The sequence below is a fragment of the Sander vitreus genome, chromosome 24 (assembly GCF_031162955.1).
Source record: "Sander vitreus isolate 19-12246 chromosome 24, sanVit1, whole genome shotgun sequence".
Lineage (NCBI taxonomy): Eukaryota > Metazoa > Chordata > Actinopteri > Perciformes > Percidae > Sander > Sander vitreus.
Window position 1 is genome coordinate 1014657 of NC_135878.1, and position 27892 is coordinate 1042548.

The window sequence follows — 27892 nt, forward strand, 5'->3', positions numbered from 1 at the left end:
CTCAGGGCCTTCAGACGACACGCCCCCAGCAGCTTTTTTTCAACATGTTAAAACATTTTTTTTATATATTTATGCTTTTTCACATTTTAGCTGATAAATACAATCATTTGGAACAAGTCAGTTAAGTAATCTGATTATTTTCCTGTAGTTCTCTGTCAATATTCCCTGACTAAGTGGTTGCAACCAATGACATTTAAGCACTACAAATATAACCTAAATAGTAAACGGATGCACCATCTGTCTAACATGGCGCAGGCTATTTCGTGCAGACCGTTGTATAATTCAAAATGGACTCCTGTCCTTTGTGTGTGCAGCCTGTGGGTTTAGTATTTTTGCAGTGTGAGCAGTTGGTAAAACCCCAGAAACAACTGATGCCTGAGAAAAGCTCAGATGATCTCACTAACTGCTCTGGAAGCAGATTAAACCTCCATTATGTATTTAGGGACTGGGTTAATTAATAAGTCTTAATCTCTGCTGTGAGAAGCTGAGTGATGGTTTTTGAAGTGATGGGGAGTTTGTGTGTCTGATTCTGGACCAGGCTAAATCCTGGAGCTGCAGCAGACCAGATAGTGTGATGTTTCTGGGGTAAGCCCACTGAGATACGTATGTGAGTAAGAGCTGAGTATAATATTTAAGGTCAGGAGGATTCACACATACTGGAAAAAATGGACAAAAGATTATGTATGGTTTATGTTTCAGTGTTCAAAGCCTTGCGTCTGCTAAAAACTAACCCTTTCTGGACTCGTTTCTTCACACTGTACTGCTCCTATAATGCCATCTGATCATTTTGTTTTCAAAATTATAAGATAAACCTGACTAATATTTTGGGCATAGAAATACATCACTGTTCAATTGAGTTCTACTTACAAAATTATTCAAAAAATGACGACAATCAGGATCTTAAAGTCACAGAAGTCACACGAGCGATTGCAGCACTTAAACACAAAAAGATTTAATTTATCTCACATATACAAAATAGCTTTTCAGAGAATAGCATTTCTTTTTTATATTTTTTTTAGTTATTTTTCTGACTTGCATGAGGTATACAACAATATATCCAGGGACTTCAAATGATCTGAATGGCACACAAAGAGGTGTGAGGAGAGGAAGGGAAGCTACAGGCCGAGCAGGGAGACAATCCTTTAAACCTTCGGATGCTTTCAAATCCATTTTCAATCATTTTGATTCCATACTGAGACCATGACCCAACAGCAGCACAATTTCAACAAACTTCAACCACATATAAGAGGAAAAAATAAATGGTTGCTTCAATCTGGCTTAAATTAGAGCTTCAGGCTGGACTTCTGATGTTTAAATATTCTGTGGCTCATTCACATGCAGTCAGATGGTTCAGAAAATGCATTCAGGTTGGTGGTTTTAAGTTATGAGGCATGACAGTCATTTTAAAAAATGACCTCTGGGGTCTGTTCATCTGTGAATACACGGAGCGCCTTTTATTTATAGTAACATAACTTTATATATCATGGAGAGAGAGGTGAGAGTGTGAGCGACCAGTTAAAGACATATAAAATCACTTTGCATGTGAATGCACTGTTTTATTTCTTAATTTTTTTCTGCTGCAATCGTGAATATAAGTAATGAAATGAAATATTATTATTTATAAACTTAAAGTGTTCTATAATAACTAAAGATTTGTACATTTCTATAGACGCCTGGGTGTTTTTTTCCTGTAATTTGGGTTCCTGGCAGCTTTATACTTTGTTAAATTATCAAAATAAGTAAATAAAAAAAAAAAGATGCCATGCATGTGGGTTGAAGGCAGTTTAAAAGATGCTAATCAAAGACTAAAATAAAAGCAGAAAAAAGAAACCAAAATGAACCTGAACTCCAGAGGGATTTCTTTAAATCTGATGGGACATGCAGCTTCATTCTTTTATCTTCCTGGTTTCATTTTTATTCGGATTAGCTGTGAACGCAACACTTTTTAACCCTCTGAACGTCCCTGAACGCATCCTATTTGTGCCACAAACACTTAAAAATCAGATACATACCTGCTCGATCGTTCCTAACAGCTGTTTTTAATTTTTTTGACATCACCTTTTTGTTTCAAGAAATCACCTGACAGGCAGATAGAGAAGCATGTCGTTTTTCTTCATCATCATCATCATCATCATCATCATCATCATCATCGTTGTCGTCGTCGTCGTCATAGAGAGAAAGGTCAGACAGGTGTCGACGGGCAGAGGGGGGTCCGTCAGACAGGACTGCTTTCACTGGGGCAGAGCTTTGAGGATGGCGTTGACCTCCTCAGCAACGGCTGTCAGGGCAAACTCAAACTGGTCCTGGAAACAACAAGAGGAACCCCAATTACACAAGATTGAAAGCCTTTTATTTACAACCTGACAAAGATTCACAAAGAATATGTTTAGGGCATCTCTTCTCTAACTGGGACATTTTGGGACTGATTGGTGGGATTGCTGTGGACGAAGTACACACAGAGATACACTGGTAAGAGCCAATGAGGTTTAACCATGAATCAGCTGATTTAAACAGCTCACGGTACTGTATTGTGTCAACAGTTAACTTCCTTTAATATTGGATGTGCCGGTTTCTTTTGTGGGGTGCAAATGTTCCACCAGAACAAGGTCCTTCCTGAGTATTTAGCAGAGCCACCGTCGCTGCGTCCCCAAGACCATTGTGATTGGGTTAAAGCACATGTGTCAAACTCAAGGCCCGCGGGCCAAATCCGGCCCCTCGCAAATTTTGAATCCGGCCCGCATATCAGTTTAGGTCACAATAACGTTTGGCCCGCCTAGATGTGAGCCAAACCAAAAAGACGGGAAACTGTTTTTCAGACTGCAGTTATGCGACACTCAAAGCAGAATTTGGCAGATTTACCGACTTTGAGACACACAACCAGAGAGTTTACATATTCACGCTGTGAAACAGGTTGTTGTAAAAAAAAGTCATTCATTGTTCTGCTTGATTTGCTAAACTCTATGATGGCTAAGGAACGTTTTTAGGGCTTTATGTTGACAACACTGTTAGTGAGAAAGCTATATGAGACACAAATAATACAGCATGTCAAACATGTCTGGCCCTTGATGCGATTCTCATTTTCCAGTGTGGAGTTTGACACCCCTGGTTTAAAGAAATGCAAATAACCCAGAGCGTTTTTTTTCTCCTATCCCAGAATGCATCTGTGGTGTAGCCAGACATTACTCCCCAGCGCTGGCTGTGAGACTAGGATTGTGGAGTCTGACCTTGGTGCGAACCATCCCGGGCCGCTGGTCTCGGACGTGCTCCAGCGTCGCAGCGATGTCGATCTCTTTCACGCCTGCACCACAACAGGTAACACACACACACACACACACACACACACACACACACACACACACACACACACACAAGATGAATGTTGGAATACATATGTGTGATGTGGTGCTATATTTCGGTTAGGAGAAGATTGAAAATGATGTACAGTATATTGTACAACTATTTCTTTTTGTGGGAATTCCATATTCATAAGAAAAAATGGGCAAAAACCAAGCCAACTTTCATTACTGCACTTAATTAAACAATTTCAGCTATATAGCACCATTTTATTATTGTTAAAAACAAAAAGCTATTAAATGATTATAATATGACGCACATAACACAAACTCTAAAATGTAAATGTGTTTTTTATGGTCTTGTCTTCTCTTCTGTTCTCTACTGTTTATGTATTTGTTTGTATATGAAAAAACCCTGGTAACACACACATTTATTGCACACTTCTACATCCTCAAAAACTTACGCAAGTGGTGGGTGGATGGTTGGGTGACTTTCATTTAGTTTTATCTTTATATAATGCTAATTTAAAAGTGTTTTTGTATGCATAACAATAACACGGATGCAGATATTATCGGTAAAACAAAGGGAAGACGTTGGCAACAGGGTTTCTGCTTTTTTGGCTCCTGATCCTTCTCCAAGTCCTTTAATATTGAACATCTGTCAACACCAATAAAACACCAAAAAATAATCCAATGTTTCTCTGACAACAGTGCGGTTTTAGCAGAGCAGTGTAGGGAGTTGGTAGATCAGAAATCTACTTGATCGGCCCAAATCCCTCGTTGTTTTTGCTGATAAAAAGCAGCAGAAATGTGTTTCCTTTTAAAGTCAACAACACCGATAAAGCTCACCTTTAGCCATACGGTTGAGAACCATGTCGATCAGGATGTAAGTCCCAGAGCGGCCGGTACCGTCACTATGGAAACAACACAAAGCAAACTTTAATGAATACGAGTAACGACGAGTTCCTGCTTATTAATAAGATTGCAAAAAGTCAAACGTCTTCCTCGTTTATAATGGTGTGTTGTTTTGTTCATGGCTCAAATGTTGCGTCTGTCTGCCACCAAGTGGATCTATGTGGAACTGCAACAGAGTGTCTGTGTGTCACTGCATGACGTGATATGTAGTTTAAATTAAACTTCTTTTTTGGAGTAATTAAAAAATAAAATCAGTTTTGTTTATTGAAATTTTCAACAAACCTGTTTCCATACAGGTAAATACCTCTATACATGGAGAGATAAAGACGTAGTATAATACTGATAATAAATATTAAGTAATAGGATATAAAATAAACAATAATAACTAAGTAAAAATTTAAAATTTAAATAAAACATAAATACATATTTTAAAAAAAGATAGCAAAAGTGATATAAAAATAAATCAAGTACGCAATTAATAATAATAATTAAAAAAAAGTTTAAAATAAAAAATAGTAAATAGAGGAAAATAAAATAAATATACAATTTACTGTAAAGAAATGTAAATAAAATAACAGGACTGAGCCTTCAACCAGGTGAGCTACCCGGGCGTTTACATAGCACACATATGTTTTCTAAAAGAAAGGTGTCATTTCTGACATTATCTGATGTTATTGAGGAAAAGTCCAGGTTTACCTGCAGTGCACGATGATGGGGCAGGAGCGTCCTCGGTAGCACTTATTCACCTTCCTGAAGAGAATGAACACACAAAAAAAATGAACATTTAGTTACTTTTCTATGATGTTTCTGGGTATATTAACTAGCATTTCAGCAGTTTAGTATCCAAACATAGATGCTAGGGTAAATTATCCAATCAGAGATCACAAAAAAAATTTATTATCTCTGTCATAAGAAAATAAGTCCTAAAAATGTTACAGTATGTGGAAAAAATTATTTGAAGGATTGATTTGCTGAACCTTTTTTGTTTTAGCCATACAAACAGTATGCATGATAGATGGATTGATGGATAGATAGACAGACAGACAGACAGACAGACAGACAGACAGACAGACAGACAGACAGATAGATAGATAGATAGATAGATAGATAGATAGATAGATAGATAAGGGGGGTAAAAAAGGGGTAAAGTTGGGCGATAGACCTTCTGCTGCAGCCACATCAGTCCATGATCATTTTTGTGACTATGCAACTGGACTCAGACTACTAGCTGCAAACCACAAGAATGACACAGACAGATATGTTGAAAATGAAACCAACGCTGACCTCCATCGCACAGGGAGGAGGACGCAGGACGGGAGGAGAGGAGCAGCGGGGAGGGGCGGGGGAGGTTAATGGTGGAGGGGAGGTAACAGTTCGGTATCATTTAAAAATGTTTTTAACACCAGTGTTGATACGATGTCTGGGTTCCGTAGTGATGACAAAATGATTTCTTCTTTTGACACATTGCTCTAAAAACCCTTTCAGTGTTCTCAGATGTTGACACTTTGATGCTCCGTTCTATGAGCACTATGAAAGTCTGTGGCTGATTCCCTTCACTTTGGAAAACTGAAAATAATTTTCAGTCTAAACATAATACTGAGAAAAATGAAATTGCAAACCAGACTTTTGCAATTGCATTTACATGTTGTCCTGTTCTGTTTCTAAAAGTGAAATCATTTTCATCATTGCAGGGTTGTGCTTAAACACTTAGTTTTTAGATGGTTTTGCCAGCTACTGCCCTCTCAGCTTTTCTTTACTATCGCCACATTAAATGTTAGTTAATATTAACTAGTTAGCTAGTGACTCATCCGATCAGGTTAATAACTAAGGTTGGCCCAGAGTAAAACAATTTTTTTATTTCTTTGCAAAAAGAAACTACAGTTAACTTAGACAATAATAAATACTTGAATCGATTGACAGCCCCAATTTTAACACAAGTGTTAGAGTTCCTGTTAGTGTCTTTATATGTGGACATGCAGGTGTCAGCGGTACCTGCGGAAGTCCAGCAGCGGGCGTGTGGAGGTGGGGATGCCCTGTGCCGGCCAGCTGAGGAAGTGGAACTGGGTGAGCGTCCGGGTCTCCTGCGTCTGCACGTTCTTCAGGTAGAAGCTTCGCACCAGGAAGTCGTTACACCAGATGTGCTCTGACACCAGGTTCACCTGGACGGGAATCAAAAACACAGCTGCTGCATCAGACGTAGCCGGCTACGGAGCTCTGCGAGCGGTCGGTCGCTTCAGTGGACATTACAGTTGAGTTTAGCCGACAAAAAGCGCGCGTCATAGGCGACGACAGTTAAGTTTAGACACTCAAACGACTAGTTAAGATTAGGAAAAAGATCGTGGTTTGGATTAAAACACTCCCGAGGAACGAACATGTGTTACCTGGGTATAAGTGTTTTGTTGCACTGTGTTTTATAACTCTCTCTCACCCGCTCACTCCCCCGATCTCACCTCATAGATGTGGTAGAGGGACGATCCCTCGTCGGGCCAGTAGCGGTCGCACTGCTTCTCTCCGTCCTCCACCAGAGCGGTCATCATCACAATCACAGTGCAGCCGTTCTCCCACACCATCTACACAACAAACACACACTGCTAACTCCGGCTCATCCCTTCTACATCACATGAGATCAAGCACACACTCAGCATTTAAAGATCCACGACCCACATGTTAAATAAATGAAATGCTAAATGAATAAAAAAGCGAAATGCATTTCTCCATCTGCAGGCTATTTGTTTAGTTTGTCCTCACTGTTGCCAGCAGTTTGGACCCTTCTCCAGTCACAAACTTTAAACATAAATTGTAAATGAATCTCACTGACCTGCCAGAAGTCGGAGATGGTGTGTGACAGGGGCCCTTGGGTGGCGATGTAGGCCGGCATCCGGGGGTCGTGCTCAATCTGAAGGCAGGGAGCAGGGGGTCAAAGGTCACCTCGGAGCTAAGCACAAAGTCTCAGTCAACACCAGCTGTGATGGTGACAGCTCCACTGGGTTCAGTTCACTTTAGGTGAGAACCCAATCACACAATTTACAGACTTCTTTATGCTTTGATTGATATGATTTAAGGGATGATAATTTTCAGATCGCTGGTCGTCTGTGTGTGACCCTCTCTGTCCTTCACTCGCTGTCAGCTGCTCACATTGTTCGCCTTCTTCTAAAATATTAGAAACACTAAATCAAAACCAGAAAACCCAAGACGCTATGCATTTGGTGTTGCTCCATTATTTCTGACACTAGAAGTGTCGGCCAGTTTCACTCAGATATTCAACAGCAAATGTTTTGTTCACAGTGTTTGGTGCGTTTGACAAAGTGCAGAGAGTAACAAGCTTACTATGGTGCTGGCGTTGATGTAGTCGGAGCGTGACGGGTTGACCTCCGCTTTCAGCTTCACCCTCGAGTGGTCATCTGAAGGACAACAGTGACATTTAACTCCTCAACATCAGCTTTCCCCCTTTTATTCATGAATATTAATATTCTGGATGTCTTGTGCATCATTTCGAGACATGCGGTGTGTCTTTAGACTCACAGGGGACAGAGTCAGGGCAGCGGTTCTTCTTGGCGTTGGCGTCGCTCTGAGCCACAGAGACGGTGCTGGGCTCGGCCTGGTAGGAGCACAGAGCCTCCCACTCCTTCATCAGGCGGTCCTTGTTCCTCAGGTGGTCCTCCATATAGGCCTGAGGGAAGTTAGTCAGAGTCAAATCCTTCTTCCATCTCACACTCTTCACTCAGAACAAGCCTGTGCTTCTGTCAAATCTTTTAAAGTCAATATTTATATAGATTGCATGTGTTGTTGTGAGTATTTATCTCATCGTTATGCTGTATAAATAAAATTCATCGCTAGGAATTTCTCAGCAATATTTGCTACTAAAGTAGAAAGTCAGAGCAAAGGCTGAGGGTTACTGTTTGTGTCTCCCAGGGTTCCAGTGTGCGGTACTGACCAGAATCATGTGTCCAGTGGAGATGTCCATGTTGGCCTGGGCCGGCTCCTCGCACCACGACGGCGTGCTGCTGTGGGAGCTGGGACTGGGCTGGGCTCCGTCGCTGAACTGGGACGACACGCTGCTCACCCTCGAGTCGGCTCCTCCGCCTCCTGCTGCTCCTCCAACTCCCGCGCCAGCACCTCCTCCTGCTCCCGCACCTCCTCCTGCTCCCGCACCTCCTCCTCCGCTTGCTCCTCCCACGGCGCCGAGGGCAGCAGCTTCCAGACGCCCGAAGGCGCCTTTGGACGCCATGTGCTGGCGACACAGGTCCTGGTGAGCCAGGTATGCATGCATCACTGCTTTATCACTTTAAATTGCTCTTTTATGTGTTTTATGAATAGTTTTAGGTCCATTTAATGTGCTTCTGTTGAACTTTTCTTACATGTTCTTAATTATTGAGGTTTGATAAAGTTTGCTGCAGCTCTGCATAGTGCCGCCAGCGTGGACAGCTATCATCTAGAGCTGCAGAGATTAATCAATTCATTTATTGGTTGTAAACTATTACATCAATCGACAACTATTTTAATAATCCATTCATGAGTTTGAGTCATTTTTTTATGAAACAAAAAGTAAAACTTGTGTGATGTCAGCTTGTTAGATGAGAATATGTTCTAGTTCCTTCTCTCCTCTGTGACAGTAAACTGAATATCTTTGAGTTGTGGACAAAACAAGACATTTGAGGACGTCATCTTGGGCTTTTTGGGAAACACTGATTCACATTTTCACCATTTTCTGACATTTTAGAGACCAAACAACTAATCCATTCATCCAGAAAATAATCCAGAGATTAATCGAGGATGAAAATAAGGTAAATTACAGCCCTACTATCATCGACTGTAACCTTTGTGTGCATGACAACATTTTATTCATTGTTAAATAAACCTAAACTAATAAATCAAATGATTGTCTTTTATTTGCCTTGTGTGCTTTTTAACAAGTTGTAATCTGACTGTAACGTGTCAGTTTCATAATAACGTTGTTCTCTATACTACAAGACGTTGCTGTGGCTTACAACTGTGTCTTTGCTTGTGAGAGTGACTAAACATTTCCTTTGTTTAGAGCTGAAGACATATTTGTAGTTTTTGTAGCTCTCTCCTCACCTGGTACTCCTGGTGGTTGAAAGTGCCCCCCTCTGGTCCCAGACCCAGCTTCTTGACTGCCAGACGGTGGGCGTGGTGTCGCAGGCAGGCGACGGTCATAGCCGCCACCAGGATGCTGCCGATGCAGGCCATGGCCACCAGCGTGGCGAAGACCGCGCGGGAGCCGCTCGGCTGGATGCGGGTCGCCAGGGGCATCGACTTCCCATCATTCCTCTGTGGCAGGGAGAGAAAGAAAGACAGACAGAGGAAAGGAAAATGAAGGACATATTCAAGCATGAACCAATGAAGGGGAAACAGGTTGGGTAAAAAGAAGTGTGAGCAGGAGAAGGAATCTCTTCCTTTATTTCTTCCCATTCATCTTGGCTTTTATCTTCCTCTCCTTTTCTTTCCTCCTCTCCACACTCTCTCTCTCTCTATTTCATTTCTCCTCCCTTTCTACCATTTCTCGCCCCTCCTTTTCATCATCCTTTCTCCCTCCATTCTCTTTTCTCCTCCTCCCTCTTCTCCTTGGGAGAATTGTCTCTGTTGACCTTTCAGACCTCCTCCTTCCTCTTCGTGGGCCTCAGGAATGTGAGGCGCTCTCTCTTGGTGTGTGTGTGTGTGTGTGTGTGTGTGTGTGTGTGTGTGGTATCTGAAAGACATTAAAGTTGGAGGAGGGGGGGGATAAAGGGTACTTCACCTGCTATTATAAAGGGGCCCCCGATGGGGATCAGTGTGTGTGAAGCAGAGGGAAAAAAAGAAAATGGATGACCAGGCTACATGTGGTTCACGGTGGTTCACTGCTTCATGTTTTTAGAAGAACCTCAACTGAGACTTGTATTTCATCACTTGTCAAGTTTTCCTCTCTTCTCTTTAATTTATGGAGCTATAAGCCAGTTCATTTTTCACTGCTCCTTAAACAAGAAATAAATCCTTAAAAAAGGCCATACACAGCACATACAACTCATTAATGCTTTTGTGTTTAGGTAATATAGTAAATAGAATACCTGCAGTAAAACTCACTAATAATAGCTTCAGATACAAGTATAGATAGTATAGTTATGATGATAAAATGATTATTTAGTGTACAGACGCTCAACCTTAGGAATATTAAATTGACAATATATAAAATAAGTGATATTAATGTACAAAAAAATACTACATGAACTGGCTATTGAGTACAAACACAATGGCCTGATAATATTAAGTATATTTCAGGAATATGAATGAATCAAAGAGCATAAATAATCAAAAGCACATTAATGTCACTTGATCCTGAACAGTATGTAGAAAACATAAGAACTTTGAGTGCATACATGTCACTATAAAGTGATTATTAAGTCATCGTTAACAGAATATTAGACTGTTTTCGTGGGATACAAGTCATCAAAAACACAAAGTGACATGAATATGTGTTGTATAATTAATAACATCAGGCCGACCTGCTTGATTTATAAAGTCTGCATTGATGTAATACTAATAACAACTTGCTAATGAGTTGATTTGTATGTTTTCACTCACCAAACGCACGATGCAGAGCAGCTTTCCTGATGTCCTGTTGCACTCACGTCATGACATGTCAAGTTAGACCGACTTTAAGCAAACTGAACTTCCGGACTGACTTTCAAAATAAATGTGTATAAAATGTTTTATTTCTTTTGTACAAGTTTAAATGAAGATTGCCTTTCCAGATCATGTTCTTGTTGCATTTAAGCATTTAATAGTAAGTAACAAAGTACATTTACTCAAGTATAAAGTATTTCCATTTTATTCTTCTTTATACTTCTACTCTGCTACATTTTGGAGGCAATTATTGTACTTTTTCTCCACTACATTCATTTTAAAAGCTTTAGTGACTTTACAGAGTCAGATTATTAATACAAAATATAATCAACTAATAAATGACAAATATATTATTAAAGATTGAACAACCAAGCAGTATATAAAGTCAAATGAGCTCCACCTTTACCAGCTGCAACATTTAAGTGACAAACACACATTGTATTCTGCAGAATGAGTACTTTTACTTTTGGTAACATAAGTATATTTTGATGCTAATTATTTTGTACTTTTACTTAAAGGAATTTGACTTGTAACAGAGTATTTTTATACAGTAGTATTTCTACTTTTACTCATGTAAAGAGTCTTCTCCCTCATTTCCTCCACATTAAGCACTATCCTTCCGTTCATACCATCATAACTTGATCGCATTTCGCATTTATCCCTCTCTGCTGCCTTTCTTTTTGCCTCTGACAACTTTTCAGGCGTCACAAGCACCCACCTCTCCCACACCGCTCTGCAGCACCTTCAGGCCCATCTCAGACTCCAGGAAGTTCTTCTCTGCAACTGCAGGAAGAAAACGTTAAAATAATACCTAGACAATATTAGAGAGAAACATTAAAGTATGCCTGCAGCTTTCTCTCTGGGTGACAGTATTTGAAGCAGTGTACTGTAGTAGTAGTAGTAGTAGTAGTAGTAGTAATCACTGAGGTGACGTACCGGCTTTCTCTGCCACATCTGCAGCCGTCAGGTTCTTGGAGTTGGGTCTGATCCTGAAGGTGATCGCAGGTCCCACAACACTGCAGAGGACCAAACACAAGAGCAGATCCAAACGGGAGTTACACACAGTGCTGCCAAGTAACTAAGTACATTTACTCAAGCGACAGTACACATTTGAGGTACTTGTACTTTACTTGAGTCCTTTATCTTTTCATACCACTTTTTACTCCACTACATTTCAGAGGGAAATATTGTCATCTTAACTGCACTATGTACAAATAAAGATTTTTTTAAATACAAAAAATATGAAGTGCATATATTATATGTTGTTAAAGATTAAACTAACAGTATTTACAAGTACAGCTGAAACGATTAATCGATTGACAGAAAACACAAAATTAATTGGCAACTTTTAATTTTTTTTTTTTTTCAAGTTTGCAAACCAACTTGCTTCTAATTAAGCCCTGTGGGATGAATTATATATATGTGATGAAGAGTATTAATCACTTTGATTATCACTTTTTCTTTATTGCATCATTTTTATTTTTACAATTCAGGCTCGAAAAATCAGTTCCCTTACTTTCTGATGTTTTTTTGGTTGATAATGTGACATTTCATTTGTTTGCTCTTCTCTTTTAATCTTTACACTAACATATCTTGTCTTGTATTTCATATATGTGTCCTTTGAAGTTTTGCCAACCAGCTCAATTAAGTATTTTTGAATTTTAATGAAATAAATTGCAGTTTCATTTTATTATTATTTGACGTGGACTCCAGGAAGACTTGCAACCACTTTGTGGAAGTTATGGGCTCTTAAATACTTAAGAGTTAATGAATTAATTAATCTTAGAATTACAGACAGATATATCTTGTCATGTGCAGATCACTTTCAGGTCAAAGAGATTAGAGCAAGCAGGAAAAAGCTTGAGCAGAAAGAAAGCAGTGAATTACTTCCACATGCAGAACGTCAACACACAACGCTTCACAGCTCCGCCAGGTTTTGCGTGTCTTTCAGCGTTGAGCTTTGGGCCAAGGTTTAGGTTATTCCCATGAAATAACAGACAAGCAACCCGTTAAATGAGTTCACATACGGAGGATCCAGAGGCATCAGGCCACCAGGTGGGGAGGGTGTTTAAGGGAGGGTTCATAACCGCCGTGTCTCTCTACCTGATGTTGATGAAGGAGCCGGTGGAGAGGCCAATCCTCTCCGACAGCACCTGCAGCACTCGCACACCGTCGTTCAGTACGAGGGGGCTGCAGTGACAACACACACACACACACACACACACACACACAAAAAAACACACACACACACACATACACACACACACGTAAACACACATGTACACACACACACACACACACACACACACACTCAGGCGCTCATCGGAGTGCCAGTTACAGTGAAGGTTCTAGTATTTATTTATTTTATTACTTACTCTACTCTTTTATTTTGAAGACTTTCTAGTGTTTCTCCACCATCACTGATAACTTTCCTTCCTTCTTTCTGTCTTCACCATCACTCTTTTGTTTTTCTTTCTGTCCTTCCTTCTTCTTGTCTTTTTCTTTGTTTCCTCCTCCCTTTCCCTTGCTAACATCTGTAACCCCTCCCCATTCCTTAACCTTTGCTTCCCTCTTTTCTAATTTCCCCACCGTTCTGCCATTATCTTCTTCTTCCCTTCCATCACACATTCTTTCCTGTTTCTCTCATCCCCTTCATTATTTTCTTGCTTCCTCCCTTTCTTCTTTTCTTCTGAACTCATTTCTTTCCAGATTTTGTTCCTTCCTTCCATTCTTTTTCCTTTCTCCTTTCCTTTCCTTTGCTTTCTTTTGTTACTACTTCTTTCTCACTTTCCTCCTTTCACTTATTTTCCTTTGTTTCTATATTTTCTTTTCTTTTTGCTCTCTTATCCTTCCCTAAGTTATTCCTTTTACTTTCTTTTCTTCTTTCCTACTTTCAGTCATTTTGCTGTCACCCTATTTTTCCAACCCTCCTCTCCTTTTATTTCTTTTTCCTTCCTCTCTGATTTGTTTCCTTTCCCTTTTCAGCTCATCTGACAGCAGAAACGTCTCTTCGTGGTTACTTTTACTTTTGTAACTTCTGAGGATTCTGTAACTTTATAAATGCACTCCTTCCAGCGCCAAGTCTTCTCCACACACACAAACAGAACTCACAACATGAAGACAACAGAGCAACATCCACAACTTGAAACCCCTTTCATTCACACACATCCAGTCTTGTGATTGGTGGAGGCAGTGAGCATATGGTACCTCTGATTGGTGACGATGTAGCCGTACTCCTCGGCTTGGGCCGCCACTTCACCCTTCCTCAGATTGTCCCGGTTGGCTGCGACAGCGGGGGTCGAGTCTTTCGGGGCTCCTCCAGGTTTGGGGGGCTTGTTGGTGGAGGGCGGAGCCTCGGGGGCGGTCGTCTTATACGCCATTGAACCCTCTGTGACCTGATGGATAAAGATAAATGAAGACATTCAATTAAAGAATATGTTGAAATGTTTTTCATGGTGATCAAATACTTACTACTTCCCTTTTCTGCTACTTCTTTTTATATTTTACTTTTTGCAGCTGTAGTTACTTTAAAAATCTTTTTAACAACACAAACAACTTATTTATAAGACATTAAAAAACAAAAGTAACACACTCACCTTCTTTCCTGTGACAGCATTCTTCCCATATTCCTCTGAATAGGAAAAAAAAAAATCATAAAGAATGCAAGACAAATTAGTTTTGTATGTGTATTTGGACTTTACAGTGCAAACCTAGAGGTGGGTTTGTTATCTAAGATGAGCATCCAGTTGAAGCATAACACTTTTCTTTCTATCAGTGTTACTCATTTTAACATCCAGATCTCATTGTGACAACACAGCAAAACAGCAAAAGTCTGTATTATAATCTGTGACGTATTTGTCGTATGACATGTCACAAAACTTGTTTCCCATAATTACATTCATCCGACAGAAAGAAGGGCTGAATTTAAGTACTTGATTTCACTTGTTGTTTTTATAAATTTTCTCAGCAGCGGTAAAAAGCGACTGATGAGCAGATGGCGTTAGACAAAGAGGCCTGTGAGCGGACCGACCTTTGGTGTGTTTGTGGGCGTAGGAGTCGTCCAGCTGCAGCTGCTTGACAGCGGCCGGCAAGTCGTCTTTCTGCTCGGGGGACAAGTCCTTCACGTCCAGGCCGTAGTGATCCAGCAGCAGAGCCAGCCTCTGCAGAGAGCGCTCTGAAGAACACACACACAAATACTGACTGGAGTCTTCACTGGAACTTAGCTTCCTTTTTTATCATCTCCACATTTCAGAGGCTTCTGGTTACTTTGCAGATTCAGATTTTGGCTTCGCTCCACTCCTTTTTCAAAAATATTGAAAATATTGTTTTTTCTTTTGGTGTGTTGCAACGCACTTATTTTTTTTTTTGTATTATATTTTATTGTTTTTTTGTTCGAAAATAAAGAAAGATTTTACATTTAACATGCAGTGGGAGAAGCATATATATATATATATATATATATATCTCTATATATAGATATATATCTATAGATATAAATATAAATAAAACTTTATAATTCTACTGGGTAGCTTGTGAATTTCCCCTCTGGGATCAATAGAGATTTCTTGATATAATAAGATCATCATTTATTTGTCGATTACAATTTTGTATTCTTAATCTGAATCTGCAAAGTAACTAAAGGTATTGAACTATTGTAGTGGAGTAAAAAGTACAATATTTGCCTCTGACATGAAGATGAAGTGGAGTAGAAGAATAAAGTAGCAGAAAATGGAAACACTAAAGTACGAGTACCTTAAATTATAATAAGTACAGAGTCAATGTAACTGTCCAAATGTAAATGTAATTAAGTTATTTTCCAGCACTGCACATTTGTCAGAATGTCAACTTTAAAGGAACTTTTCACATGTGTTGAATGTTATCTTTCTGTCTGTGTATCTTTATTTCCTCTCCTCTCTCACCATCCAGTCCGGACAGCGCGTCGTACTCTTCCTGCGCCTTCTTCTGCGCCTGCTCCTGCTCCTGCTGCTGCTGCTGCTGCCTGCTGAGCTGAGCCACCTGGGAAACGTAGTCCTCGCTGTAGTCCAGCGGGAAGTCCAGCTCCGGGAAGAAAGAGGAGGACGAGGAGGACGAGGCGGACAGCGAAGAGGGAAATCCTGCAGCTGCTGCTACCGCCCCTCTGTGGCGGGACAGGGACTGCACAGGGGAGGAAGAGGAGGAAGAGGAAGAGGAAGAGGAAGGAGAGGTGAGGTAAAAGGACAGCAGGTCCTGGAGGAGCTGTCTGTCTCTGTCCAAAGGGTTTCCTCGGGATCTGGAGCGAGCGGGGGCGGCGAGCAGCGGGAAGGCTGGGTTATTGTCCAGAGAGTTGAGGGAGCGCTCCTCCTCGTCCTGGTAGCCGTACTGCTGCTGCAACAACACAACACACGGGAAGTTATGGGGCAGAATACATCCACAACAATCTGAGAAACACACACCTCTGACATGTTATGCCTTGATAGAAGTGCAAAAAGATCCATACAGTTGCATAGTTATGTTTGTAATAATCAGGATAGCTGCAGGTATAAAACCTTTTGAAATGCTGTAAATCATAAAAAAACACTCTGTGACACTTCCTATATTCGTCATTGTCTACACACAGTCAACCCAAAACTAGTTGTTTGAATCTGTTACATTACACTCTGAACAAAGCCTCTCCTATCAGTTTTAATTTAATAATTGCTTTTCTTTTTTTTAAGATGTATCTGTGTGAACCAACCTTGAACCAATCCTCCCTTTCTTATCTTTCTACTCCCTCATCATCAAAGGGAAAGAAGCGATTATTAGAAAGTGTATATATTCTTGTGGGTCTCTTTAACTCTTTTAGAACGTTGTGAAGTGAATCCTGCTTCGTGTTACTTCGCAAATGCTTTCAGAGTCTACTCACAGAGCCAGTAGATGATAGGACACCAACCACAAAACAATCGGGATCGGATTATTGAAAACAAAATATCTACAATGTATTTAGACTTTGTTTAAGTCACAACATATTCATTTTGATTTAACACGTGTACCAAAGTTCTATGATAAATAATATGTGAATAATGTATTACCATTGGGAAAATGATTTAATAGTCAGAATTTGAGGCATTTAAATAAAAATGATATCTAAACTTTTGGATGCAGTTGCAATATGGGTGAGTATTATTGGAAATAAAACACCTGGTACTGTGATGCATGATCACAGAGAGATATTCAGGGAGCAGTTTCCCACCTGGTTGTAGGTGTAAGGGTCCAGCAGGGGCGTCTGCATGTGGACGGAGGACCGGGACGGGTCCAGGATCATGTAGTCCACGTACTGCTGCATCATCTCGGGTTCAGCTGGATCCTTGGGCCCCTGAACCCTTCGCTGACTGGGGCCCGACGGTCTGGAAAACCGGGTCAAAAGATGTTTCTAAATCTTAAAAGCAGTTTTTTGTTTTTTTTTAATTGTTCTGTGTTTTCGTGTTGTATTTCTCAACATTTTCCTTCCTGCTGGTTTGTGTTGTGTGCTGGACTGATGCTGTAAGTTTTCTTACTGTTTTGGCGACTTCTCATGAGATTTGGAGCCAACCGTGGGGACACGACTCAACTCTCGGCTGATGATCGCCTGGGTGATGTCGTCTTTCCAGGTCAGACCTGGGAGACACAAATGTCAGCCATATCTTTTTTTCCTCTCTTACGCTGGTGAGCAGAAGTTAAAGCCTGATTCTCCTGAAGCTCCAAATGCCACTAGAAGAGACTCACCTTGCACCATCAAGTCTTTGAGGACTTCCTGCAGTCTGTGCAGGACGGGGACAGACACCTGGTACTGGACGGGCTCCTGGCGAGGAGCCTGGCACTGTCCGAACAAACCGTCTGCACAGGATGAGACCAACAGATCAGTTTCTGAGAACAGGTCACTGGCTCACATTTATAAGCTGATGTGAATTTTAAGAATCCTACAAAAAAAAGGAGACTTGAAACTGTCACTTTCTGAAAAAATAGTGACCTTATTCTGCAGGAGTGGCTGTAAACTAAACTTCCAATTAAGATGCTGCATGATGTTTCAGGAAACCACTCCCTCTGCTCCTCCTCCTGTTCCTGAACTTCTCTACTCGGCTTTCAGTTTCCAAATGATCCCTCACTGTTAAAACAGCGTAATCAGCCTCAAAATTGCACTTCACATCAGTTTATACTCTGTCAAGGCAGGATTGTAATATTTTGGAAGATTTAAACAGCAGCAATTATTATTATTTTCCTCCTCCAGCGCTTGCACATTTAACTGTAGGATCAAAACAATAATAATATATTATTTATTGTATTTGCCAAGTCATAGTAGGTCATAACAGAGTCTAAAAAAAAAAGTAATAGTATAGTACTGTACACGGTTCAAATGTACACATTTATTTTACCTGGATGACATCTGCGTTGCGGCAAAAGTGAACTATGTTTCAACTCTTTTTTCCCCCCGCTGAGACTTCTGCAATCCATTTGGATTATAAATCTGACTTTGTCACTTATATATCCATGCAGATAGTTCAGGTTTTATCTGCACAGGTTTTGAGAATATCTGCCAAATAAAACCAAAACTATCTGCTTTGCTATTTACCAGTAGGGGGGGTCAGGAACACACAAGATAAATCAGAGGGGTTCCAATAAGATCAGCAATAACACAAAACATCTCTACTACAGAAAATGTTTATTCCTTCTCTAATCTTTGCTATTAAATACTTAGATAGATTTACATCCTCAGGCCTCATTGTTTCATTTTAAGAAAAAAAGGTTGGGAAGCTCTGCACTAAGGGTGAAGTTTGGTAAACTGGTCCTTTAACTGCTATGAAAACCCAAAGCAGCTTAGCGTCTACGTAGGTGAAAACAAACGAGCTGACCTCAGTCCACCAGTCTGAAACTGCTGCCCAAATATAACGTAGGGTAGACACAGACTTAAACAAAAGCAAAAAAACCCATTTACATATCCACAAAAAACATCTTTTATAACCAGAAGAATTCTCTTTTTCCATCAACACAGCAGCTCAATTATTTTACTCAAACCAACACAGAACTGACGTTCACTGAAGGAACAAGGAATATACAAAGAAGATCCGTCATGTCATACAAATAAGTAGCCACACATAATAAACCACATACACGAGCACACATAACACACAGACAAAGGCACACATATACACACAATATAGTGTATCCAAATACACACAGACACACAAACCAGACAATTGAGTACCAATATGAACAAGCCTGCAAATACACACTCAACTTCACACATGTACACACACATAGTGAAGCAGAGTGTGTGTGGGCCGTGGTGAGTCATCCCCTCTGTCTCCCTCCACCTCTAATCACACACACACACACACACACACACACACACACACACACACACACACACACACACACACACACACACACACAAGGGAGACACGTCGTCAGGCAAGTGATGTCACTGTTGTCATAGAGACGGCCAGGACGAGCGGCGACTGGCGGAGAGCGGCTAATGGAGGGAGACCTTGTTTATGTTGCACTGTCTCTCTCTTTTTTGTCTTTCGCTCCGTATCTCTCTCTTCACTTTTCACCTTTCTGCCAGTGTGACGAATGTCAGAGACAAACTTATCATTTTTCGAACACACAATATAACACAAACACGTCTCTGTCTCTCACACACACACACACACACACACACACACACACACACACACACACACACACACACACACACACACACACACACACACACACGATGACTCAGACTTAACACACCCTTACATTTACTGTTGATTAAATAGATGACAGGTTTCAGCTCTTTAAAGAAACAAAATGGGTTGTTTGTTCAATGCAGTCTGGAATGTATTTATTTTACTCAACATTACAGAGCTTTAACACAAATTCAATTGATTCAATTTAGTGCAGTCTGGAATCAAATAGATTTTACTCAAATATTACAGATTACAGATGTTTAAGGAAACAAAATGGGTCATTTTTTGAATGCAGTCTGAAATTAAATAAATGAATACATTTTACTCAAATACGCTAGAGGTATAAAACAGAATAGAGATGTTTCAGGCTATAAAATGCATTTTTTGCAATGCAGTCTGACATGCAACCTGTTACTCTCTGCCTTTTTACACACACTCTCGCTCTTTCATTGCACTTGCGCTTCCTCAAAGACCATCAAACACAAGCCGTGAGATCTCACAATGAATGCTTCTTATGTTCCCGAAATGTTCCAGTCTCTGGAAACGGGGAACATAACATCCTCTAGGTGGACACAGAAACATGCCGCCATCAATAATTCAGCTGCCTCTGAAGGCTGAGACACACAGGTGTACGCTCACGCGCGTGCACGCTTCTGTAATGACATCCTAACCATGTTTGAGCCGGCAGGAAGGAAGCAGGATGAGCCGTGACGACTAACCAGCCCCCGACTGTTTGATGGACAGGAGACACGTCACAGCTTCCTGAAGCGTGTCGCTGCAACCAGAGCCTGCTGGGAGTGCTCACTATTGGTCCATTTACTATTCTCGTCACGCTGCATTCAGAGGTCTGTGAATAAGAGCTTCCGTCAGGGGAAGAACGTGTCCACGTCAGCCCCCAGAGGATGATATCTGAGAAGTTTTAATTTGGCTTCATGAATACGTGATGGATTATGGATTATAAAAGATATAATAGATATGTTTAGATTTCTCCTTCTTTCTTATTTCATTCTTATTGCTTTCAGATTGTTCCACCTTTCCACATAAAACTGTATCCATTGACGTCTGTCGACTATAAAGAGTAACCGGTACATTTATTTTGGAATACACTTGTTGCTGTTGAGGTTTTTCATTCACTGTTTTTCAGAAGTCAAAAACCAGCAAATAAAACTAAAACGTTTTCTGTGTTTTCTCACTTTTCATCCATCTGTTCAGTTCTATTTTCTTATACTGATAAACTTGTCTTTGTGTTTAGTTTTGTCCCTGTAAATATGGTCTTTTTGTAGACTGGAAAAGAGGAATGAAGATTTGTTTTATCTTTGTTTTCTTGTCTATTATAACTGTGATATTAAGACCAGCATTTTTTAATGTTGGCCCAATATAAATATTTGATATGTTAGTTTAATTTTCTGTCTGATGTTGTTTGGGGTAGAAGGGGTTTGTTTGAAGAACTGCTCTGCATGAATCTGTATCCTTGTACACAGCAGCCTTCAGCTGTGAGGATTTGTTTAAAATGTTGATGGAGATGCTACATCAAAGCTGAGCGCTGATGTGGGAGTAATGAACGCCCTTCGGCCAATCAGAATAGAGTTTTATATGTTCTGTTTCCTCTTTATGCTCTGAACGCAGCCAGAGTCATTCTTACAGCCGCCATTTTGAGATGTTTTACATTAAGACACGCAGCGTAGAATGCAACAACAGGTTTGGACAGTTTGTGACGGAAAAGTAAAGCTTGAATACTCACCATCGCTGCACAGCTGATCTCTCGGACAGAGATTCTTTTCGAACAAACAACCTGCAGACACACATTGAGAAACATTCATTAAAAAAAGAAGCTGCTAACTCACCGAAAAACAACCAGCGTTCCTAGAAATGTATTCAGCTAACCATCATCCTTTAACACCAATCTTTTGCACGTTTTTTGCCTGAATTTGACAGCTAAATGTATCATTATTTGACTAGAAATAAATAAAATTCTTTTGTTAGGTCTGGTAATATAAAAATAAGAGTGATTAATGAGTGTACAGAATTTGTTTCAAGGCTTTTTAACAGTACTTTGTCAGATTAATAACACATAACACAGCAGACATGTTGACTTGTCATAGTAGGAAAAGCACAGCTAAGATTAATAACCTCAACGATGGCTCAATTCCATCAAGTGTCCCAGTGAGCTATTTCAGAGTTTAGGTAACTCCAACCAGAGCAGACAACTGCATAGGACATACATTTTGTGTTGCTAAGTGATAGGAATATACACAAGTGTTACAGTTTACCTTTTCCCAGGCCTTAATCTGTTTCGAGGCAGTAAAGGGCAGCAGATGTGAAGCCGCTCGCTCCATTCTGTTTATTCACGTATGTTTGCGCTGTGTTTTCATCAAGGATTTATGTAATCCATGTGTATTATTCACGGCAGTTAAGGAAGAACACCTCGTCCTGCAGTAAAACCTGCACAAACACGCCTCTTCATTTCATTTCAGCTGTTTGAAGAGACTTTCACTCCCATTTTAATTACCGTTTCAACTCTCTTGTGATGTCAGAGTCCTCAAAAGCGGCACTGTGACATCACTAATTTTGGTGGGGACAAAGGGTGCAGCAGAGCAAACACATTAACTGCAAAATATCTCCTCTTGTTAAGTCATTTTTGTCTGTGATGCTGCCCACCTCAGCCCTGCCCCAATTAGTGATGTCATAGTCCATTTTTTAAGAAGAATTATGTCACTTTGTCCTATAAGAGCATAAAGAAAAGCATGGAAACAATTATTAAAATGGAAATAACTAAAAACGGATTCAATTGCAAACAAAAAAATAAGACTTCAGACAGAACATCTTTCAGGTAAACCTCAGGTTTTGGGGACAGGATTTTCTTGCTAAAGCTTCTCCTGATGCTTTCGGCCAACCAAATCTGTGTTTTTTCTTTTACCTGAAATCTATAAAAAGTCAGAGCATCAACGACATGACTGCCAATGCAGCGGCAGATATCAGAGAGGAAATCTCCATTAAAGGAGGGAAACGGAGATGCTGCTAAACATAGAGCGAAGAGATTCTCCATCCATCCGCCCGCTGCCCCCTCCGTCCAAACTCCACATGATGACTAATCTCTGCTCCGTCCTCTCTCCTCCACCCACACACCTCTCTCATCTTATCTCTCTGTCCCTGTTTTCTCTCTTCGAATGTCGGTGTCTAGGAGATCATCATCTCGCTTAACCCGTCCTGTGACTATCCATCACTGTCGCCACTAACACCACACTCAATCAGCTCCTCTAATACACAACATTAACAGATAATTAGGAGAAATTTCAGCGTAATTGAGAATCTAATGAGAAGACTGATTTGCTGTATCAAAGGTAAAAGTACTCATTATGCAAAAAATAGTCAGAGAAAGAGAAAGGAAACTTTTCTAAAAGTTGCAAAGATTAATCGATTAGTTGTCAACTATTAAATTAATCGCCAACTATTTTGATAATCGATCAGTTTGAGTAATTTTTTATGACAAAGCAGTAAACAATTCTCTGATTCCAGCTTGTTAAATGTGAATATCTTCTAGTTTCTTCTCTCCTCTGTGACAGTGAACTGAATATCTTTGAGTTGTGAACAAAACGAGACATTTGAGGACGTCATCTTGGGCTTTGGGAAACACTGATTGACCTTTTGCACCATTTTCATTTTAGAGACCAAACAACTAATCCATTAATTGAGAAAATAATCAACAGATTAATCGACAATGAAAATAATAGTTAGTTGCAGCTCTACACACAAATTAGAATATTCTTTTCCACTTGTTTTAAGAAAATAAGACCTTAAAGCCTCATTCTGAAAACAAAACTGACTCAATCAGAGAGAGAGATTTCTGCCGTCAAATTCATTTAGCAGCAGTGAAAATCTTTTTAATACACAGAGTCATTAAAACAGACTCAGCAATAAGCTGTACTGTTTGATTCAATTTCACCAAAATCCCATGAAAATGGCTGGACTCAGAGCCAGTGGTCTGTGGTTTCAGCCAGCAGCAGGTCTTTACATTTCTCAGGGGAAACTCCTCCAGCTTTTCTCTCCCTGCTTCACTCACAAACATCTTTCTCCAGCTAGAACTAATCAGAGAGAGAGAGAGAGAGAGAGAGAGAGAGAGAGAGAGAGAGAGCCGGTACTGTGGAGAGTCACTGTCTGAGGTTACATACAGCACTAGCTCCATTTTGTTTTATGAGAAGGTGTGGCTCTGTCTGAGTAGGATCACAGCCAACAGAATTAAAGCATAACTCTGTCCTCACATCATTTCTAATAGGAGACATTAGAAGCCATTTTGAAGGTTTCACATAAATCAATCCCATCATCACGTCCTGTTCAGACTTCAGTTCCTCAAGGCTGCAACTCAAATAAAAGAGCAAAACATCAGCTCATAAAAGCGAAGGAATAGAGGTCTGGAGAGGATTTCAAAAAAGTTTATGATCTAATATTTTGATTAAAAAAAACATAATCTAGGCATTATGTTTCTTTGATAAGGCATTTGCCATAGTAAATAAGTGTGACCTCTTGTGGCCGTGCAAATCATCCTGACTTTATCGAGCCACAAAACAAAACGTGTCCGACTTTGGTACAGGAAGCTGGAGTTTACATCCCATCTCAGAAAGTTTCTTTTAATCCTTACCACAAGCTTTTCCTAACCGTACCCGGGGAGTTTCAGTTCCCTAAACTTAACCAAAGCTTAAACATTCAGGTGGCTGATCAGAAAATCTCAAACTGGTCTTTTAGGCATGAGAAGTCATCGCAACACTAAAACAAAACAAGGAGCTGCGGTATCTTTAAGGTTAGCAGGATGACTCACATCATAACTCTGGCGGATAAAGCATGGGAATAGAGTTGGCATTTAAATGAAGATCTGAAGAAATTTGAGATCAACAACTACAACAAATAAACACAATGTGGAAAGAATATCACTTCAGTTTTCAGGTTTTCTTCAGCAATGTTTGTGACTGCTGACAGCATTAAAACAAAAAAAAACTGTCCAATATTGGTCCAATGTGCTTTACGTGGAAAAGGTTATATTAATATAATCTGAATGACTCATCATGAACTCCAGCCTCCCATCATCATCATCATCATCATCATCATCAGTGTCTCTGTGCCTTTGCTTTTATCGTCCATTATCTGCCAGTGTCATTTTCATAATGGTGCTGCTGGCATCTATGGCGGCTGCTGTGTGAGCGTGAGCTCGTCCTCTGGTCTGCGGGCTGGCGGAGGATGTTTAAGGTGGAATGAGTCAGCCAGGACGGAGCACAATAAAACCTGCATGGTATGGCAGAGAGGCAGCAGAGGCTGTAACCCTCCTCACCTCAGTCAACCTTTAAACCTTTAACTTCATACCGGCTCACACTAATCACTCTGACTGGAGCTCACTACACACAGTATTTTAAGGATATGTCTGCCGATATTCTGTATTTTTCTTCTTGTCAGAGAACCACAAAAAAAAACACACACCAAAAGGTGATTTATCTTCTTCCTCTGTGCCATAAAAACACAAATACTAGTCTGCATTGCCAGTTCTGTCTCCACAGCACTGTGGAGTAAGGTCTGGCTACACCACAGATGCATTCTGTGATAGAAGAAAAAAACACTCTAGGTTGTTTGCATTTCTTTAAACCAATCACAATCGTCTTGTGCTGCGATCTCACTGAAAATGTTTTTCCTTTTTAAATTATATTTAGGCTACAGATGAAACATTCAACTGGTGGGATAAAAGGGGATTTAAAGGCTCTGACACACCAACCCGACGACCGACCATTGGCAGAAAAGGCAGTCAGACTGATCAGTCGGCTCCCTGAGGTCAAAAAAGTGCCTCAGAACACATCAAAGCGACGCCGACTTGAGCATACGTTATGCGCAAGACGTAATACGTCTCCATAACAGCAGGCGGCGCTAATCTGTATTGTCGGCCAAAAACATGAAAACCGGAAATGACGGAACATCTCCTAGTAAACACAGAGCACGCTGTCGTCAGTCATTATTTTCATCAGAGTGTTGATAGTAGTCAAGAAGTATCGTTGTTCATGTATCATTACTCGCTGAACGGAAGAAAATACGATGGCTAGTAATAAGAAGATACTGCCGTTGTCAGCTCTCGGGCTTCTTCTTGTGGAAGAAGCACTGATTCGCTAGTCAAGGGCTAGCACTCCACCAATTAGATTGGTCCTTGAGTCCGACTGCCCACTGGCCGATTCAACAAGTCAAATCGGCCAAAATGGATGCCGACGACTCGTCCGACTGACGACGGCACAGAACACACCGAATAGACTCGAGTCACCGACCTCGCCAGACTGTCCAACGACCGATAATCGGGTTGGTGTGTCAGCACCTTTAGTCTCTGCTGTTCGCTGACCGTGGTGCTGAATCATTCAGACTACTAGCTGCCTGTTGTGCTGAAACAGACTGTTAGCTATTCGCAGTGACTGATCGCTGTCCATGGTGCTGAAACACTCAGACTGATTGCTGTCCGTGGTGCTGAAACACTCAGACTGTTAGCTGTCGTTGGTGCTGAAACACTCAGACTGCTATTCGCAGTGACTGATCGCTGTCCGTGGTGCTGAAACACTCAGACTGCTATTCGCAGTGACTGATCGCTGTCCGTGGTGCTGAAACACTCAGACTGTCCGCTGTCCGTGGTGCTGAAACACTCAGACTGCTATTCGCAGTGACTGATCGCTGTCCGTGGTGCTGAAACACTTAGGCCATGTTCAGCCCTGACAAAACGTAGCAACACGTTTTTTTAAACTGAAAGAGGGCTGTGCTGAACACACTGTTGTGTGCGCATGCATACACGTCCCTGCTGATTGGGTATCACCTGTGACAGTCAATAAACGAGAGACACACCCACAAAATGAGAGAAAACATAACTCAAAGCCGTTGCACACCGTTCTGAGGAAACGTGTCGTTCAACCAGGAAACCGTAGCAAAATGGTTCACACTGTTTTGAGATTGAACGTGCCCTTAGACTGTTCGCTATCAGTGGTGCTGAAACACTCACTATTTGATGTCCGTGGTGCTGAAACACTGTACTGTGTTTAAAGACAGGAAGCCGTTGTGTAAGTGTGAGCAGAGGAGTTATGAGTCATAACTGTGGTGTCATTAACACAGTATATAAACCATGGGTAAATATTTCATTAGATGACTTTCTATTATGTGATCATACAGGCTCCAAACAAATCAAAGCATTTCTCTCTTTCTGTCTCTTCTTTATGATCTCTCTCTCCCTCTCCTTCTCTCTCTCCCTGTCTCTTCTGCTGTTTGCTTGTGTGTTTGTTGTTGTCGTTAAAGACAACAACAACATCCGAGCTGACCCACGGTCACAGCATTTGCGTCAGTGACGCAATCTAGCGCCGGTGTACACAGATCGGAGTTGCTCGCAGATGAGCCGAGCAGAGCCGGAAATGCAACACATATAAGATGAAGTCCGGCAGCTTTGATTGATCTTCATATATACTACTCCGAAATAAAACATAGTTTTATATAAATATCCATAGACTGGGATTATTACAGCCAAATGATCCCCTATATTATTTAGTTAACACTCGAGTTTAGTACAGAACACATGGGACGATCGAGTAACTTAAAGCCTTAATTTCCACAAAACCTGCTGCATAATTAAGAGAAATACAACTACAATATCATAGGAGAAACTGTAGATTCTATAACATCCTTTTATAACGATAAACACGGCAACATAAAGTGATACGAGGTCACTCTAAACTCGCTGCTAAGTATAAACTGCAAAAGGGACTTGTCACGGGGGAAGTCGTGATTTACGCGCCGCCCTGCCTGCCGCCTGGATGGATGCAGCGAGTTCATTAAAAAGGGAAGTGCATCCATCTCCATCGCTGTTAGATCACATCTGATATCTGATGCGTCTTACCATGTCGGCCGGCCGCGCAGAGACGGCAGGAGGCCGTGAGGAGGAGGCACAGAGCTGCCCAGAGCCGCGAAGACCTCATGGTACATCCAACATCCACCGGAGCGACGAGAGATAGCGGCCGCTGCTGCTGCGGAGGCTGAGGCACTTCTAGCAGCTCTCCATCTCTGAGGCTGCTGCACGGGTCTGATGGAGAGGAAATGTGTGAGCATGAGTGTGCGTGTCCGTGTGTGTGTGTGTGTGAGAGAGAGAGAGAGAGAGAGAGAGAGAGATGGGTTGGTTGGAAAACTAGGACCACAGGACGCGCCACACTGTAAGAAATATTTAAAGATAGGTGAGCAAATAAACTGCTCCCTACTCAAAGAAGAATAACATCAGTAGTGGAAGACGTGTTCAGATCCTCTACTTACGTAAAAGTATGAATAATGTAAAAATACTTTGTTACAAGTAAAAATCCTTCAATCAAAAATCAAATCAAAAAATATTATTTATATTGGCTGGTGGATGTG

General features: G+C 40.8%; 1 protein-coding gene across 1 annotated transcript; it reads right to left on the minus strand.

Moving 5' to 3' along the window:
* Positions 1 to 927: 927 nt before the first annotated feature.
* Positions 928 to 27568, minus strand: ptprnb (protein tyrosine phosphatase receptor type Nb). The gene is made up of 23 exons (XM_078243899.1): positions 27387 to 27568; positions 21234 to 21284; positions 17547 to 17657; positions 17339 to 17438; positions 17035 to 17188; positions 15746 to 16190; positions 14857 to 15000; positions 14423 to 14457; positions 14034 to 14221; positions 12930 to 13016; positions 11763 to 11842; positions 11545 to 11609; positions 9285 to 9497; positions 8143 to 8454; positions 7731 to 7878; positions 7536 to 7609; positions 7027 to 7104; positions 6659 to 6778; positions 6201 to 6367; positions 4905 to 4958; positions 4143 to 4207; positions 3225 to 3298; positions 928 to 2303 (listed from the first exon to the last, which is right to left on the minus strand). The coding sequence occupies exons 1-23, from the start codon at positions 27463 to 27465 to the stop codon at positions 2232 to 2234; spliced, it is 2916 nt and encodes a 971-aa protein (XP_078100025.1). The 5' UTR covers positions 27466 to 27568; the 3' UTR covers positions 928 to 2231.
* Positions 27569 to 27892: the final 324 nt, after the last annotated feature.

What these genes read in the sequence shown, in the direction of transcription:
- ptprnb (XM_078243899.1), bottom strand. Translation starts at nt 27,465, where the DNA reads ATGAGGTCTTCGCGGCTCTGGGCAGCTCTGTGCCTCCTCCTCACGGCC. An exon ending in TCAACCACCAGGAGTACCAG is followed by an intron (nt 8,455 to 9,284) that starts GTGAGGAGAGAG and finishes CTGGCTCACCAG; the next exon opens with GACCTGTGTCGCCAGCACAT. An exon ending in CCCATCATCGTGCACTGCAG is followed by an intron (nt 4,208 to 4,904) that starts GTAAACCTGGAC and finishes TTGTTTCCATAG; the next exon opens with TGACGGTACCGGCCGCTCTG.